General features: G+C 44.9%; 1 protein-coding gene across 2 annotated transcripts in view; it reads right to left on the reverse strand.

The window, feature by feature from the left end:
- Positions 1-2,697: 2,697 nt before the first annotated feature.
- ARHGAP31 (Rho GTPase activating protein 31) overlaps positions 2,698-18,045 on the reverse strand; it is a 103,309-nt gene continuing 87,961 nt past the window's right edge. Inside the window, exons 9-12 of one of the 2 annotated variants that reach the window (XM_019729678.3) lie at positions 16,734-16,796; positions 14,349-14,864; positions 13,332-13,612; positions 2,698-9,653 (exon numbers count right to left, since the gene is read on the reverse strand). In XM_019729678.3, coding sequence (XP_019585237.3) covers positions 7,242-9,653; positions 13,332-13,612; positions 14,349-14,864; positions 16,734-16,796 — 3,272 coding nt within the window. In that variant the 3' untranslated portion in view covers positions 2,698-7,241. Of the gene's footprint in view, positions 9,654-13,331; positions 13,613-14,348; positions 14,925-16,733; positions 16,797-18,045 lie in introns of both variants that reach the window. The other variant, XM_019729677.3, reaches the window with a different exon arrangement.

Genomic DNA, 18,045 nt, shown 5'->3' on the forward strand with positions numbered 1-18,045 from the left:
TAGGTAACAAGTTCTCAGAGGGGTGATGTTTGGATACTGCACCAGACCTACGAAGTCAAAATCTTGAGGGTGAAGCCCAGTAATATACCCCTTTCACAAGTAATTCTTAACCAGACAAGTCTGGGAACTTTTGTAGACAAGACAGCTAGTGAAAGATTTTAAGCTGAGGACTTACGACTCAAAGGGGTCTCAGGTCCAGGGTTCTGCAAGTGTAATCTCTGGACCAGCAGCATCAGCATCACCTCATCAGGAACTTGTTAGAAACGGAAATTTTCAAGCACTATCCCAAACCTGAGTCAACTGGATGGAGCCTATAAGTCTGTTTAATGTGCTCTCCAGACGATTTTGATGAGAACCACTATCCTATCTTAGACAACTTTGGCAGCGATATGTAGGATAGGTTTGGAGAATGGGGGGATGTCAATGCGGCATTAGGGAGACCCGTTAACCGTTTAAAAAGTCCATCAAGAGAATGTGTGTGTGTGTGTGTGTGGGGGAGGGTCACCACTGTGTGGTAATAGAAAAAGCCATGAGCATGAATAAGATAATGTAGGGGAAATGTGTGGAGAGAAAAGAAGGAAGGACAGAATTGTGGTGAATAACGACATTTAAAGGTGGAGGACGAGGAAGCTTTCAAATGAACAAGACTAAGAAAATGGAAGTCCAAGACGTGCACTAGTGTTTCAAGAAAAGGAATGGTCACCAGCATCAAATATAAGGGCGGTCAAGAGACGGAACTGACTGTTGGATTTGGTGATTAGATCATTGGCAACTTTAGCAAGAGAAATTTCAATTGAGCAGTGGTGGTGGAGGTCAGGTTGCAGTTCCAGAGTAGTGAGTTGTAATGAAGTAATGAATTGGAGAAAAGGGTTCTTGGGAAGCGGAATAGCACGTCCTCCGAGCCAGAAGGGAGGTTAGGTACACACATGGATAAGGGGAAGTGGAGGTGGGAGGTAGAAGAAACCTGATAATGTAAACTGGTGAAGTAAGAAGCAGTTACCAATTTCGTGTGGGGGCGGTTCAGGTAGGAGGAGCTTGGAATAGAATAGCCTTTGTGAGTTTTGGGAATGAAGCCAATACTGAGGTGGTAAACCAAAAATTTCCAGAGGCTCATCAGGGTTTTATGATTTTCTCTGGTCTGACTCAAAAGACAGTACAAGAGTAGAGAAGAGGGGTGGTAAGGGGCCTGGTCCTAGTTTGGGGGTGTGCCTAGTTTGGGGGCTAAAGGACTTGTGGTCAAGAGAATGAATGGTGATGGTGAGAATAGTTGAGATGATGCACCTTGGGGTCTGGAAAGGCTAGAGAAGGAAGAATGAAGTCTGGTGGGGGTATTATCTGTCAGAAAGAGTAGGGGTGGGCCAGGCACTAGTAATCTTGAGAAAGTAGAAGGAATAAAGGAGCAAGGAGGGAAGTTCTGAGAATGGAATGGGAGTTTAGGATCACAGAGTTCTTTCTGGGTTGTGGAACAGCCTGCTGGGTAACTGTGGAAGAAACAGCTCAAATTGAGTAGAAGTAAAAGCTGTAAGCAATCGTGGCAAGGGTGTTGGGTGGGTTTTCCTCAGGATCACTGAAGTCATCCAGAATGATGGTGGGACACGAAGTAGAGGGGAATCCGGGAGCCTGGGGCCAAAGACTGGGAAATCTGGGACATTCACTGCATCGTGGCCATAAAGAATGGTAAAGGTTAAAATAGCTGGATGCCACAGTTTGGTAGTAAGAAATTTTTGTCTGAAATGGGAAGATGCATTAGTGCATAAGTGGGAAACTGGAGAACTTCTCAAGTTCTTTGCTGTGTAACCTGGGAGCAATTTGCAGCCTTTTTGTGCAGGGAAAGAAGTGTCCTCAGAGGGGTGTCAAGTTTTGTTGCAATCCAGGAAGCAGAGACAACACTCAGGGAAGAGAGACTGTAAGGAGAGAATGATTCCAGAGCAAGAGTGAGAATGATTAGGAGAGGGCAACTGTGTGTTGCCAGTTTGGGGGTGGGAAACATTCAGGAGAGAGAAACAGAGAAGAGCAGGGGTCTGGGAGTACATAGGAGAAAAAGCATGTAGAGCAGTGGTGAATGATGACAGCAGGCCTGAGCAGTGTACAGTTCTAAATAGAATATTGTTGCCAAAATGTTAGTATTTTTATTCCCTTGATGATATTTTTACCACAAATATCACTAGCTTAGGTTGCACGATTGCTTTTCTAAAGTCCTGTCATTTGGATCCATTCAGCACCCCCCTTTTTTGTGATAATATATGCCAAGACAAAAAACTTTTGCTTTCCTCCCGCCCAGTGCATCATTAAACACTCAAATAAGTCCCCCTTGATTGAGTCAGTAATAGAAAAATTGAGTTCACTTCTGTGTAGGTGGACCCACATAACCTCTTAAGCTGCAGAGTTTTGAGAAGCAATAGCTTCTAATTTTTCATTACAATATCCATTAATTTATACTGGGGATCTTGGGTGACGTGTGATTGCAACTGTAAGAAAGTGAAGTTGTAAATGTTTGACAGTTAAGAGGTAAAATAAAAACAAGAGAAAATTACTGAAGCAAATCATCAGGACTTTTGCTGTGAAACCAAACCTTGAAGTAACAAAAGATGACATCAAACAGAACAAACTAGAACAATGAGCCTGATGCATATATTTTTCCTGTTATGATGTTGATGACCCCGTGTCCTCCTCTAGTTCATAGTGCCATCATAAGCATTACATTTCATTACATTTATTAGAGTACATTTTAAAAGCATAATAATCTTTTAATTACACTTAAATGTCTATGGATAGGTTTAATATTTGTACTTTTTAATCAATAAACATTTTGATTACATCTTTGGAAACATTTGTCGAGCTCAACAGATGAAATCATGTGACATTCTAATAGACTCCTTTGAAAAAGTGCTTTACCTTGCAGAATTACAAGCCAGGAAGTACTATGGCATTAAGTTATTGCAAAGCATTGTACTCATCCAGTAAAATGGCATGGCTAATGTACTTCGTGGGTTTCTTATATTTAGTTATATCCTCCTTCATCCTCATAGAGAAGTGGTCCCTGCCTTGCTCACAAACCTCAAGGCTACTACAGGATTGGCTGTGTGCCAACCAATCTGGTGTTTCCCAATTTTATTCTATCTTTACTGACACTGATCTCAGGCAATCACCCTTCTGCCATCTCCCATTCCTCTTCGTGCTTGGGAAGTTGCTGGCTCCCTCTTCTGGCCTGGCTTTGCTAGAAAAGGTGTTGACAAGTCATGTTCTTTGTCCATGAGCTGCCCTTCCTGCTGCAAGTGCCTAAAATCATACTCCTGGCAACACATGAACCCCAGATTCATGCTGTCATCAGATAGCACGGGCCATGCTAGAATGTGCCCCTAATCAATTGGATCTATCCTGGATCTATCCTGAACCTCTCCCATTCCAATCCCAGACAAATGACTCTTAGGTTCCCCAGTACCTCTTCAGGCAGCACCCCAAGGTCTGTGTGGACAAATAACTCCCACCCAATTTTATTTAAATGTGATTATCATGTGCTAAACATTAGACATGAAAGTTACAGTTTATCTTGGACCTATGACTTCACTATCAACAGGAGTTAACCCATTTTGTGATGTTAGTCTCTAAAACACTCTCTTGAGAATGGAACACTGACATCACCTCACTCATTTGCAGAAATTCAACAGGACTTCACAACCAAACCAGTGAAGACGACGCAAAACCTCAGGACTGTTTATTCTGTTACTACTCTCTGATTTTTTTTTTTTTTTTTAATGATCAAAACAAAAATCTTAATGCCTGAGTGTCTCCCTAGTACTTTCTACTGGATTTGCCACTGTGTTTAATTTGATTAGTCAGTGGGTAACTTGAATACGATTAACAATCCTATTAAAAGATGCTAGTTGTTACATTCTTTCCCCCTCCGCTTTCATTTGGTTTCTTAATGGTTCTAAGTCTAGCTCCTGGTTGTTTATAGGCTGTTTCATTTGCTACCATCTCTTTCCCTTTTTTCATTAGACTCTTCAAGGATTTAAGAGTTCTAAACTACCCAGCGGAATAATACTACGCTCTTGGTAAATAGTATCTGTTGAGGAGGATGTTTACATTTTTAATTTCCCCAGAATCCAGAATTTTGACTTGGCCAATGTTTTTACTGTTAGGGCTTAGATTAAGCTAATAGTGTCTTAATGGGTTCTTGGTCCGGTCTCTTCATATTCCATATGAAGCAGAGAATAAAGACCAATTCCCTCTAGCTGGTCTATTTTGTCAAATAAACAAAAACAAAACAAAAAAAAGGTTGGCCTGAGAAGGTCATTTTGCCAATAAATACAGGTTATTATCTTCTTAAGCTAGCATTAACACTGAAAGAAAACACTTCAAATGCAACATTTAAAACCAGCCATCTTCATTTTGAGGATTGATAGCTGATTTGAAGTAGCCCTTTGAGAATTTGATTCTGCAGCCTTTTTGAAGGCACCATGTAGATCCTCCTAGAAACAGCTGGGCCTTGTTCTGTCCCTCCCCTGGATGGGAGCGGCCATCTGATCCCCATCCAGCCATTCTCAGGGGGTTCATTTCTCAGTCCCGAGTGACCAGATAGGTAATATCAGAGTATTTGGGGAACAACTTTAGGGGAAAATATAATGAGTTTGTTACAGAACGGAATTTCCTCAGTGCCAGGCTAGCCCCACCCCACAGGAAGTTTAGGAATATGCTTGTGACAGCTGACAGGCTAGGTGACAGCCAAAGGGGAAGTCCATACTTCAGCAGCAGGACAATGCCTGAGAAGGGAGTCCGCTTCCAAGGCCTCCTGGATTGAGTGGCTAGGAAAGGTCCCAGTAGGGAATATCTCCAGGTAGCTGTCATTGTGTCTCCTGATGATGTCCACGTACCCACCAGGCTCGTGAAGATGATGCTACAATTGCAAGATGTCAGTCTAAGGAACACGGCAGCCATTTAATAAATCAACATGGGTGCCTCCAATTGAACTCACTTGTTAATAGGTAAATAGTGGCTTCTCAGCCTATCCCCAAATATAGTCTCTTAAGTGTTACAAACAAGACTTTTAAATAATCACAAAATAGCTAAAATATTTCACTGCTCGGCTCAGAGTTCTGATGGTGGAGCAAAGTGCAGTTCCTTCTCTCTCTCACATTCTACCTGGAACATGGTCTTTATCAAAGTGTAGATGCCACAATGTGCTGAAGTGAATGGATACACAGCCTATCTGCTCACGTTTTCTGATAAGGCAGGAATGTGCTTTTCAAATCTCCTGAACATGGCCTTTCTCATCTGTCACCACTATATTTCTTCACCTTGCTTCCCTAGAAGAGGGGAAATGCTATACCCTAGGTCTTTTCTTATGGGTTGACATTTCATTGGCTGTTGGTCCAATGTCTTGTTCACCGAATGAGAATGCAAATGCACTCACCAAACGCCTGTTAGCCGCTCCCCTTGCTCACTCATCTCAGTGCCTCTGAAAGCAGAACTCATCAGCGGGCCTGCCAATGACCCCTGCCATAGACACTGGCTTAAAAGGTATAGGCTGAGACTTCAGAACTGCTTGTAAGGCTTTATCAGGGAAGGAGAGGGGAGTATGTATCTGCTGTAGGGCATCAGCTTCCAGTTTCTCACTGGAGGAGGTGAGATCATACCCTACCCAGCCCAGTACCAGTCTTGGTTGTGAGACCAGCCCAGAGGTACTGCTGGCCTAGATAAATTTCTGCAATGACTGAGCTTCTGGACAGAGTTCAGCCAGACTTGAACCTGAGAAGAGGTACACAGGGCTAAAAATCGGTCTCTTTTTCTGTTTCTCAAACAAGATAGTTGTCTTGGAATGTTTGAGAGTGTTGATACTTTGATGAGTTTTGCCTTGAGAAGGGCTCCTGTGAAGCCCTTTTCGGAGGAACACCAAAAATCTGCCACCAGGTTATATTAGTTCTTCTTCCTCTCTCCAGCTGAAAAGGAAAGAACCATTTGAAGTTCTAAATAACTGACATAAAATCAGATTGGTTTATTGCTTCTGCTTTTATATAGACAGGAGAAAGGCCAGTGTGAGTGCCTGGAATGGAGGGGATTACAGAAGGGTGCCTCAGATCTGTTCTTGAGCAGTGGAGAGCGGAGAAAGGAAGGCATCCACTGGCTGAAATGAAATATTTTCAGAAGGGCAGCTATCACCAAGCGGTGGTGATGGCCGCCCTGCCAGGGCTGTCCCCGCCACCCCCCGAGCTCCGCCTCACCTTCTGTCCTCCCGTCCCAGCCTAGTCTATAAGGAGAGGGAAGCTGAGCTAGAGGCGTTTTCTGCAAATGCCCCACCACTTTATACACATTCAGTTTGGAGTGTAGTTCTGCCTACACGTGAGGCTTTTTTCTCTATGCTGACATCTGTTCTTGAACTCTGATATTGGAATGAAAGCAGATGGCTTCACTACTACCTATCTAAATGAAGATTCAGCACATTTCACTGAAGTAACCCTCGGCTTAGCCCCCACCCTGCCCAGCTACTGGATTTATAAATCAGAGGTCAAGATAGCGGCAGTTGGAGTCTCAAATTAATAAAAGCCAGAGCCAGAAAGTCTTCTTAGATTGTGCCAGTCTCAGAGTTTGCTCCCGTACGGATTCTGGTTTTCTGTGCAGGTATATGGAGCCATCCTGGGCAGGTCTGCAGGAATTCCCGGGAAAGAGCAAGGGTAAATCCACCCACTTGGATATCTAAGTGTACGTTAGTTTGCTTTTCCAAATTTGCTCCTATTCTGGATAGTACACTTTAATAAAGCTCATCAGAAAACTGGTCTAAAAGAACACACGCTTTAAAGAACATTAAAAAGCATGAAGTCAAGAAGAGGCCTTCAAACCTCAGTAGCAACATTTTCCAACACAGACAAAGGGTTTCTCTTTCTTTCAAAAGTCATTATCACATCCAGCTCTCAACAGTAATAGATAATGGCAACAGGAGAGTAATGCAAATCACAAGCAAGCCCCAAATCTCACTGGAGGCAAGTGTTTCATCCTCTCCCATACCTGACATTTCCTGTCTGCTCATGTAGACTTATCTACATTTCATCTCTTGGTCCTTCCCTTGACCTCTCTTCTGACAAATGGACTAGTTAATAAATGGCCAAAAGGCTAAAGGAAGAGAAGAAGAGCCCAAAACAAGCACAAACTTGGATAACCTGTGTCTGCAATAATGACAAGTTGGCCCTGTAATAACTTCCAGATGAATCATGACATTTTTTCAGACACCAGCAGGTGAACTGATGTCATTCTATTTGCCTCCCACTTCTTCCATCCAGAATCACTGATCTGCGCTGCGGCTGGTAAAAACAGCTAGTTGAGGTCTCTAGTCTCTGGCCATTCTTAGGAATGGTCATTTTATTCCTAAGTGTAACCCCTTCTGGTGTGACCCACGTGTTTTCTGCCAACTCCCCGCAAAGAAGGCCCGGGGACACTGTCTGGGTGGGACTTCTGATAGGGGACAGCAGGACCTTGGAATCTGTCACTGTGGATGAAGGAGGTGGATGGTCCATAATGGGGAAAGGAGGACTGAATAAGATTAGGCTCTGAGGTCGTCCTGGCCTTGACCTGTGGAAAGGCTTAGAACCCCCTGATTGTCGTTCTATTTTTGAAGAAAGAAGGTTGTCCCCAGATGGTTCTGTCTCTGATGTGCGCTTTCTGCATTGCACTACTGCATCCTGGGTGGACAGCACGTTAGCTAAACCTGGTTCTGGAGAAAGGGTGGGTCCTTCGCACGTGTGGGATGCAGTGGCATCCATGGCTCCTGTGTCTTTCTTTGGTTTCTCTTCCTTTGGGCTTTCCGAGGAGGAGAGAGAATCATCTTTGGCAGATTTCTGAGCAGTCCCACCAGTGGAGATGGGTTCCTCTTGGCTCCTCTCCAGAGGCTGAGCCCCACTCTCCCCTGGGCTCTGAGAGGGCAGGGGCTGTGGGATCTGTGTGTACTGAATCTTGGGTGGGATGACCGGGACCGCCCTGGCCTGGCACATTTTGACCATGAAAGAGGTTCTCACAGCTGACACACTCACGGGAGCTGAATTACGGCGGCCTGTCAGGGCATGAGCAACAATGTCCAGGTCCTGAGGGTCATGGGAGTAAACCCTCCAGGGGTCTACCTGACAGTGAGCTGAGGTCATCCATGTGACCTTTGGGTCTTCTGGCTCAGAGAGCTGCGTTCCAGGTGAACCCAACGAGGCCACATTCTCAAACCGGAAGAGGTCAGTGATGGGAATGGCAGAGTCCAAGTTGAGGGAAGAAGGCCTATTTTTCCCTTTTGAGGGCCCACACTCAGTGCTCTTCAGCTGTAACTTTGGGGGATGCTCTCCAGACAAGGTGCTGTCCTGCGTACTAGGTGAACTCTCCTTGTTGCTCTCTGGCCCAGGAACACTACCTTGCTCAATCTGAGGGTTGCAGTGTCTCAGGTGTGTCCCCAGTTCCTTTCCCTCAGCTAGGCTTACAGGGTTGGTTTCTTCTGGTTTAGGCTGCAAATCACCTGGTCCCTTCTCGCTGGGAAGAGCCTCTGTGCCTTTCAGGCCCGAGAACTCTCTAAAGGATGTCAGGGTTTTCTCATCCCATCCAGTAACCTGTCTCCTGGGTGCCAGGGGCTGCAGAGGATCAGAATTCCTCTCTGCTTCAAGATTAGCACAGCTACTGGAAGAGGAACCCTCGAGAGTCCACTGGCTCTTAGCCGTGGTTTTGCTATCTAGAGAATGGCTCTGACGAAGGCTAGGCCTGTGGGAAAGTCTCTTTTCCAATCGGTGGGCCTGGAGGCCCTGAACCTGGGCCTCTTGAACATTTTTCAGGGTGGGGGAATGAAGGGGACTTGTCACCCACTGGTGCTCCTCCCAGGGCTCCACCATCTCCAGGCCATGCTGGGCAACGTCTGTCACAGTGTCGTCTTCGTCACAGTCTGAGGGCTCCTGTACTGAATGGGCGACATCCCCCTCTCCCTGTGGGGAAATCTCAACCTCCCTTGTTGGGCTTGGAAAACCAGAGTCTTTTCCTTCGGGAACAGCACTCTTTGACTTTTGCTTCTCACTTTGTCCTAGAGAGGCATCATCTCCCTGACAAAGACTGGGGATCCCAGGACTGTCTTTGGACTTCAGATGGTCTATATATGGATTTGTCCTCAAATTCCTTGATGAGTCTTCTCTCTCAGGGCCACCCTTTGATAGAGGAGGGGCCTCCTCCAGAGGAGTTGGAGGAGGTGGAGCAGGTGGGAGCAGAGGAGACAGATTCCCTGGGTCTCCCACCCCCACCTTTGCTTGTGGAGAAGCTGTCTCAAATGGAACAACTTCCAGAGGAGCCAAGCTGGTGGGGTCTGTGTGTGGGCCCTTTTCAGGCTCAGATCTATGGAGGTTGCTGGTTGTCTCCTGCTTTTCTCTATTGGCTGCCGTGGAAGCCCCCTGTATGCTCTGATTGGCTGGATTCCTAGTCCACTCTTCCAGAGGGGAGACTGGAGCTGGGGTGGAGCCACAAGGCAAGCTCCCAGGAGGCTCCAGGGAAGCAAAAGGCCTTGGACTTGACTCAAGAATGGGCTGAGTTGGGCTGATCTTTACCGCAGGTGGCGGTAATGTGGAGAGCTCTTCCTCAGATTCAATGATTTTCAGCTCCTGTTGAATTTCAGGCCAGATCAGGGCACTGGCCAGATCATCTTCATCCTGAAAAACAAGAAACTGATTATTTTAGAACCAAGGACTCTTGGTACTGACATCCGCACTGTCTGCCAGGACTGTGAAGTGATTGGAGCAGTGCCAAGCTGAGCTACCTCAGCAAATAAAGGATATAGCACTGATAATAACTGGATATTTATTTAGTGCTTACCATGTGTCATAACATACAGTGGGCCCTCTGTGTAGGGGTTCCTCACTCTCCCATTCAACCAAGCCCAGATCAAACATACGGAGGGGAAAAATGTGACCTTGTTGCTGATGGGTACTATGTAGTTAGGCCTATGATATCTGTAGTGAACACGTACAGACTTTTTTCCTGTCATTATTGCCTAAGCAATATACATATAACAACTGTTTACATAGCATTTACATTATATTATGTATTATAAGTAATCTAGAAATGATTTAAAGTATACAAGAGGACGTGCGTAGGTTAGCTACATGCAAATACGACGCCATTTATAAGAGACTTAAGCATTCTGAAGTTTGGTATGTATGGGATCCCCTCTCCCACCCCCCATAATGAGGGACGACTATATTTTAACTGCATTTTCTTGTTTAATTTTCCCAATAACCCTAAGAAATACCCACTATTATAATTACTTCTACTTTAGTGATGAGGAGACTTATGTTCAAATAGATTAAACAATGTACCTAAATCACACAGCAGACCAGGATTGAAATCCAGCTGTGTCTACATCAGAACATAAGCCTTTAATCCCTGTGTACTGTTGCCTTATAAAACAAACAAAATCCCTGGTCTTATTTAACCTCAGGTTTACCAGATGGCACACAAAACAAAATTCTTCCAGTGGGATGAAAATGTTAGCTCTTGCCCTGAAACCTGCTGGGCAAATAAATAAATATAGCTTTTTAAAATTATTAACAAAGAAATACATATTTCACATGGAAAAAATTAACACATTAAAAGAAAGAAGAATACAAATACAGCAAAATCTTTTATTTCTACTGCCCACAGATAACCACTGTTAATGTGACGGGATGCTTTCTCCTCCATCCTGGTTACTGTCCTTTTCTCCCTTCAAGTCCAGCTTCTCTTTGTCTGACTTCTCCCTTTCCTACACAAAGCCCAGGCTGCAGACATGAAAAGGATGAAGTTCCGTTCCTTCCATTTCTTGTCTCAAAGCCTAATTCTGTCCCAAGGAGAAGCAGCCTAGGGAGGCATCTCCATCTTGTGGGATATGGGCCTTTCTGAGAAGTCTGTCCTGGTGCCAATCTGACATGACTTCTCATTTAGGTCTGATCACGGGCCGTTTCGTATTACAGTTAATTTGATGCTTGTCTCATCTTTCCTAATGGACTGTAAGCTCCTAGAGGTCAGCGATTGTGTTCATCTGCCTTTGATTCCTCAAGGCCAAATGGTGCCTGGTATACTTGTGAGCAGCTGCGAGGGTCTGTTGAAATGAAATGCATTCAGTTGTGTTCTTTTGAGTTATTTCTTTCAAATAACTCTCTAGGATTGGATTACTTGGTCAAAAGATATGAATATTTTTGAGATCTGATTTTACTGTATTGCATTTATTTGCGTACATTTTTATTTTACCTACTAGCTTGTGCCCTCCTTCAGGGCAGGGGCAGCCTTTTCCTCATCTCGTTACTCTCCTCAGTACCTACATTAATTGATCTCTTGCTAAGAAATCAATAAACTTAGATGAATAAATGAACTTCTATGAAACTCTCCTCCACCCCACTCTGCCACCTCAGTAACTGAAGCATAGTGTATCTTTTTGCTCACATCAGAAACCCATGAGGTATCCTTGACTCTTTCTTCTTCATCACTCCTTATGCAATCCTTCACCAAGTCCTGTTCACTCTACCTTCGAAATAGCTCTTAAAGCCTTCCCCTTCTAGCCTGAATGCCCCACCCAGTCCAAGCCACCATCTTTTCTAACCTGGTCTGCACACCCGAGCCTCCCAGCTGACATCCTGCCTCTTCTCTTGCTCTTCTCCAAGCAGTTCTCCTCACAGAATAAAGTGCCCTTTAGGAGATCACATTCTAAACAAATCAGCAAAGTTTCCACTGCCCTTAGGTTAATCCCCAAATTCCTTTCAAGCTGCCCTGCCTGCCACCGCCTTTGTTTTACCCAGAGCCTTACTCTCTCTGGCCCACATTCCCACTCTCCAGCCTTCTTCCCATTTCTTAAATCTTTTGTGCTCTTTCCCACTTCAGACTCATGGCACATCTTACTCTTGCTGCCTGGAAGTCTCCCTTTCTATTCTTCCCCCTCCCCTTTTCTTCTAGCTAAATTCTCAATCTAAATATCTATTCTTCAGAGAAGACTTCCCTAACTCTTTCATACCCCTTCTCCCTCTGACTAGGCTGGGTCCTCCTGTGACATGCTCCAGCAAAACCCCATACTTCCATATAACTCTGAAAGGTACGTGTTTGGTGATCTTTCAACTACTAAGCTGTCAGCTCCAAGACGACAGGGATGGCGGTGACCTTCTTGTACACTGCAGTGATTCCAGTGCTCAACAGAGTGCCTGGAACAAAGCAGGTGTTGAACACATGTTTTTAAATGAATGAATGAATTGATAACTTCACTTGTTTCCATGAACCCAACCTAGTTCTTCTTGCAGTGCTATCTATTTCTTTTTTCCCCCCATTTTTCTTTTATTAGTTTCAGGTGTACAAAACAATGTAATAGTTAGACATTTCACCCCTCACAAAGTGATAACCCCCCTCCCCCAATCTATTGCCCCTCTGACATCGTATATGTCTATTACAATTCCATTGACTCTATTCCCTATGCTGTACTCCATACAGGTATCTGTTACTTAAAGCAATGCCACTCATACTTGATCCCTCCTAGAATTAAATCCCTATAATAATCTCTGCATCCTTCTTCTACAAATGCACGTATATATTACAGGAACCATTCATCAGCCTCCTAAGGCCATGTGGTGCCCCTACACGGCCTTAACTCCCAGCACATAGGTCTTTCATGCATGTCCTGGAAACCCAGTCCCTGGAAACAAGTGAAAAGGAAAGAGTTTCCTTTCCTCTTCTGGCACATTCCTCCAAGTCACAGAGCTGCCTCCCAAATGCAGGACTCCTCCATGGATGTCTCTGGAAAACCTCCCCACACCTTCACCTCATGCAAGGACATCCTGAAAAACTTTGGAAAATTCCATCTCTAAGAAGTGGAAGAGGTTTAGTAAACTCTGGCATCATGTTTTAACTTCTCTAGAAGCCACAAGAGGAAGGAATGGATTCTGGAAATCTTACAGAAGATTTTACAAACAAACACAGACAACTATCCATCTAGGATGTCTGTAAAAAGAGAGCTGGCTCTATGAATGGTCATCATATTTGGGACCAGGATATAATAAGCAGATTTTGTCCTGCTTCCAGGGTTGAATGTCATTATATTCTAAGGACATGTTACTGGTTTAAAGTGACGTCACGTCAGAAATATTTAGAATTGAGTCTGTCCTAGGGAATCTGAGCTGGACGGTTACTTCCCATCATTACAGGACATCTTGGGGGAAAAAAAAATCTCAGACCTGATTAGAAAGTAGTCTCCTAAAATCATGTTGGCAGAAACTGGTTCTTAAAAAAAAAACAATCGATTTAAGCTATACCAAGAGCCTTTGGGAAAGAGAGGACCCTACTGGCTGGACCGGACAGTAGATCCACCTTACCATCTCGGGGAGAAGCACTGCTGGAGCTCTGGCCCTGGGGCTCTCCTGCAGACCAATGGACTCCATCTGGCCAGCCTCTCGACCCTCCTCCACCACCTTCTCTGCATCCGGCCTCTTCTCCAATTCACTTGAATGTTGATTGCTCAGGGAAATTTCCGAGGTTTGCTTTTCCTCCAGTTGGGCTCCTGGCTCCAGGGAAAGGCCTTTGTTGCATTCCACTGTCCTCACTGCTTCCGGTCCTGGCTTGGCATCCTCAAGAGACATCTTCTTAGGTGCAGAAGCTGCAATGAGGATGAGAGTTATCAGTTGAAGGAGACGTCATTTTAAGCGAGGCTGTTCCCAGCACAGTCACTGTCCTGGACTAGTCCTGCTTCACCTGGACGGAGGGAATTCTCCCAGCTCACTGCTCCCTCACATTCTTTACCTTTTCCTCCCAGTAATGTCCTGTCCTCAGATCCCAGAGTAACTGACTATCCGAGTGGGAGGGACCCTGAAGATCATCTAGTCCAGTGGTTCTCAACTGGAGACCATTTTGCTCCTTCCTTCCCCAGGGGACATTTGGCAATGTCTGGAGACGTTTTCGGTTGTCACAAGTGCATGAGTAGAGTGGTGCCTGGCATCTAGTGGGTAGAAGCCAGGAATGTTGCTAAATATCCTACAAAGTACAGGAAAGTCCCCCACAATAAGGAATTGCCCAGCCCCAAATGTCAATAGTGCCGAGGTTGAGAAACCCTGCTTAACCCCATCTTTCACTTCAGACATAAGTAAATTCAGACCCCAAGAAGTCAAGCCTGTTGCCTAAGGTCACAGAAATCTGTTATTTACACCAGGCTACAAAGACAGATTATGATTATGATTGACAGCTTCTTGACAGGCAGTCTGGCTCAGAGCCCACAATTTTCACCACTTCACTACATGGTCTTGCAATGTTTCAGCAAGTTCAGGTCTGGATTAAAAACCATTGCAGTTTTTAATCTCTTGCAATGGCAAGACAGCAGCCTCTCCTGTCTGCTTTACCTGTAGAAGTCTCAGCTCCCACTGGCTTCTCTTCTTCAGGCCAACCTCCACTGTCTGAGCCCTGGAAAGAAAACTCTTCTAGGCTGGAAAGCGACTGCAGCTCCTTTGGGGGTGTTCTGCAGGGGGTGCTGTTGGTGCTGATGACAGCGGACACGCGGAGCGGCACAGACACGGCAAACGGCTCGGAGATGTTCAGGGCCTTGCGCTGGTGTCGGGGCGAGGGCTCCATCTGGAAGAGGCTGCTGGTGAACACAGATTTGCTGGGGCTGTCGTTCGAGGTGTAGAACATGCCCAGCATCTTCGGGGCTGTTTGCTCGCTCTCAGGATCTTCGATGGGCCGGAACACCTTCAGCTGCTCGGGTGGGGGCCGGGCCTGAGCGCCCTGGAGTTGGCTGCGGTCACTGCTCGTGTGGAAGCCCCCCTCAGCTCCTGCCAGCATCCCCTCCTGGCCCCACTCGCCCTCCTGCTTGCTGAGGTCACAGGAGCTGCCAGTGCTGGTCGCATGCATTTTCGCTGCTGGAATGAAAAAGCCACCAGTGGTGACTGTTCGGTTGAAATTTCCTTTGGTTTCTTTCCCTAACGAAAAAGCAAACAAGCACAGAGTCAGCAGCCTGGGCACATACACAACTGCACAGCCTTCCACCAAGGGAAGGCACACAACATTTGAATCCTGGAAAGGCATAGCATTCTAATAAGGGCACAGCTGCCCTAATGACAGGTATGCAACATTTAGGTGACAGGAGGAAGCATCTTCTCATGTGCACAGAATTTTGTCATGATGTCCCCGGATAGGACCTTTTGCTGTTGGGTCATATGTACCTGTTTTAAACTTTCCAGGTAGAGCAATTTCCAAAAGAAGGTCACTGCTAAGATTGCAAAACAGAGCAGTCATCCACCAAGCATTAAATGTAGAGCATGAAAAAATAAAGACAGATGGGAGATGATGTTTGCTCAAAGTGAAGGAGAAGACAAAAAGGGCAAAATAACAGAATCTTATTTTACTTTAAAACTTATTGTGTTAAGCCTCCTCTGGCAGATAGACCCAAACACGAGTTTGATTTCCAGGCAAGTGAACAAATGCTGTTCTGGCTAGACCTTTCTCCCTTTTCCCAGGCTTCTTCCTGCTGACTCAGAAGATGCAGCTAGAAATGGAAATTAACTCTCTTAGAAAGCCCAGTTGTGAGGAGCGAGTGCCTCCTGACTAACGTAGAAGTGAAGTCAAAGAAGAGAAAAATCTGTATGGGACATAAATAAACTGGGAGATGACAAGTGAGTTGCCCGGGACGTGGAAAATCATTCCCAACTAGATACTAAGTGCTCTGCTAGACATCTTATGTAACATTAGGCTTAAAATTCCCATGACCACTCTGTAAGGAAAGTATAATGATCTCCTTTAACACATGAGGAAACTGGGACTCCAGAGGTTAGATAACCTGCCCAACACCCATGGAAGCGGTAACCTAGATTTTGAAATATTCAATTCTGTAAAACTGGGCAAGACCTGCCTCAAGAGGTTTCAAAACTAAAAGGCAAGAAACCGCTAAAAGTATTGAGTCAGCTTAAAAAGAGTTCACAGAGTATTTTACAAGTTTAGAATTATTTTTAAAAGTCGTTCTAAAGATTTTCTATATTATTTCAGTTGCTTCATTTATCAAAGAGCAAAATGTTTTGTATTAAAGGGGTTGGAAAGCTGGGGTAAATACGGGGAGTTTAGCCTGCTGCTGTCCCTTGTAACTTGTAGCAGTGCTGTGGGCTGCTTAGCAGGAAGTGAGTTATAGGCCAGTCAGCCCTGAAGCTACAGCTGTTAAGAACCAACACGGTGAGGTGTTGCTTCATTGATAGGTGGTACCTTGCATGCAAGTGTATGCACAGCTACTACAACAAGGGATAACCAGCTACGTGCCGGGCCGGTGCCTATCAATGTTTATTGATGAATAAATGAATGAATGAATCTACCAACTCAAAATTGTGACTTGGCAAGTATGATGAAGCTAATACCTATAGAAACACGCAAATTCACAAAATTCTGAGCTATAAACCAGGGCTTAACTGTTCTTTATGCCTCTTCTGCCTTGGTTTTCAGGTGTTGCCCTTTTACCTGGTTCAGGTGTGAATGTAAAATAGTTGTTGTCTCCATGTGTGGTTAGAGGGAGGCTGGAGAAAGAGGATGGCCCTCTAGGCCTCGCCCCACATTGGAGTAGTGGAGGCTATTGCAAGGGCTATGTGAACCCCTTGAGTTCAAGAAGGGTGAGAGAGGGACTTGGGACTAGGGGATTGTACATGATTGTGACAGGGGATGAGCAAGCTTATGAAGGCAAGTCTGGTGGGGGACCTCCAGTCTCCCCGCTGTAATCCCCAGTTCCAAATACAACTATAAAATCTCACCTTCCACAGGCACTGAGCACAGCGAGTCCATGCTTTTAGCTGGTCGGATAGTAGCTTTTTCCACTAAAGACAAAAGAAAAAAATATCCCTGTTGAACATGCATAGTAAGAGGAAGCATTCAAAACAATAGGTCATGCTGTCAGTACACAAGAAAATTTTCTTTAGGAAAGTTTTTCAAGTATTTATAGTTTTCCCCTTTGGGAAACATTCCTCCACCCCACCCTAGATATTCCTACTGTCTTAATGGACTGACCTGATAAAAACAGGGAATCTGTAGATCAAAGTTTTATTAACATTTTGTAGGTAAATTACAATTTTGTCAAATACTAGCTGTTGGCAAATGAGGAGTCCTGAAACCAACTTTATTATACAAAAAAGATTCAAAGAATTCATCCATAGGGTAGAATCCATGAGACTCCAGGCAATTCTACTATTTGGCAGGCTGGAGAGCAGGATTCTTGGCTGCAGCCGTTATCTCTCAGCACCCAGGAATTTGGTACAACAGGTGAGAGGATCCAGGGGAAATGGAGTCACCTCTCTCCCATGTGTAGCTCTGCTCTTGGAGGTCTGCAGACTGGCCGTTTCCCCAAGGATCTCACCCACCAACCTCACTCTGGAGCAGATATCAAACAAACAAACCTTTTTTGAGCATCTGCTATGTGCCGGATGGACTCTATGCATCTCTGTAAGCCACCTAAGCAGGTTTTTTGGAAGAGTATGGCTTAAATAAGTAAAAAGTTATCCCAGTCACAGGATTAGGCCCTTTCACAAATACCATCTCTTTTCACGGAGCTGAATTAGCTGGAAGGTAGTTCCTTCTGGGTCAAGTTTGCTAGGAGGGGCAAGAGGGCAGTTTGGAAGCTAAGTGGGAGCCGCAGCACTTGTGGCTTTAAGGTAACTAGATTCAGACAGATCTGGCTTTGAATCTGAACTCTACCACATTTGGGCCGTGTGATCTTGGATAGGCAGCTTACTTTTCCTAAACTTTAGTTTTCTCACATGTAAAATGAGTAAAACACGAGCTGTTGTGAGGATTAAATTAATGCATATAAAATAAGTAAGTTGTATTAACCTAGGATAGGGTAAACACTCAATAAAAAGTTAACTATGAGTATTATTATAGTTGTTATTCGGGATAGACCAGGGCTCAGCAACAAAGGGAAACCCAGGAGATGATTCCAGAAGCAGTCTGAGTTGGCTTTAACCCACATGGGGCTGTTTTGTCCCTCTTTTAAAGTTCCCCCCCTATTCCTCCTGCTCCTTCTGAGAGGCTCTGAATTGGTCCCTTGGCCTCCCTGGCTTCGGGCTCTCT

Source organism: Rhinolophus sinicus, chromosome 17 (genome assembly GCF_057876585.1).
Source record: "Rhinolophus sinicus isolate RSI-liver-muscle chromosome 17, RSI-T2T, whole genome shotgun sequence".
Classification (NCBI taxonomy): Eukaryota; Metazoa; Chordata; class Mammalia; order Chiroptera; family Rhinolophidae; genus Rhinolophus; species Rhinolophus sinicus.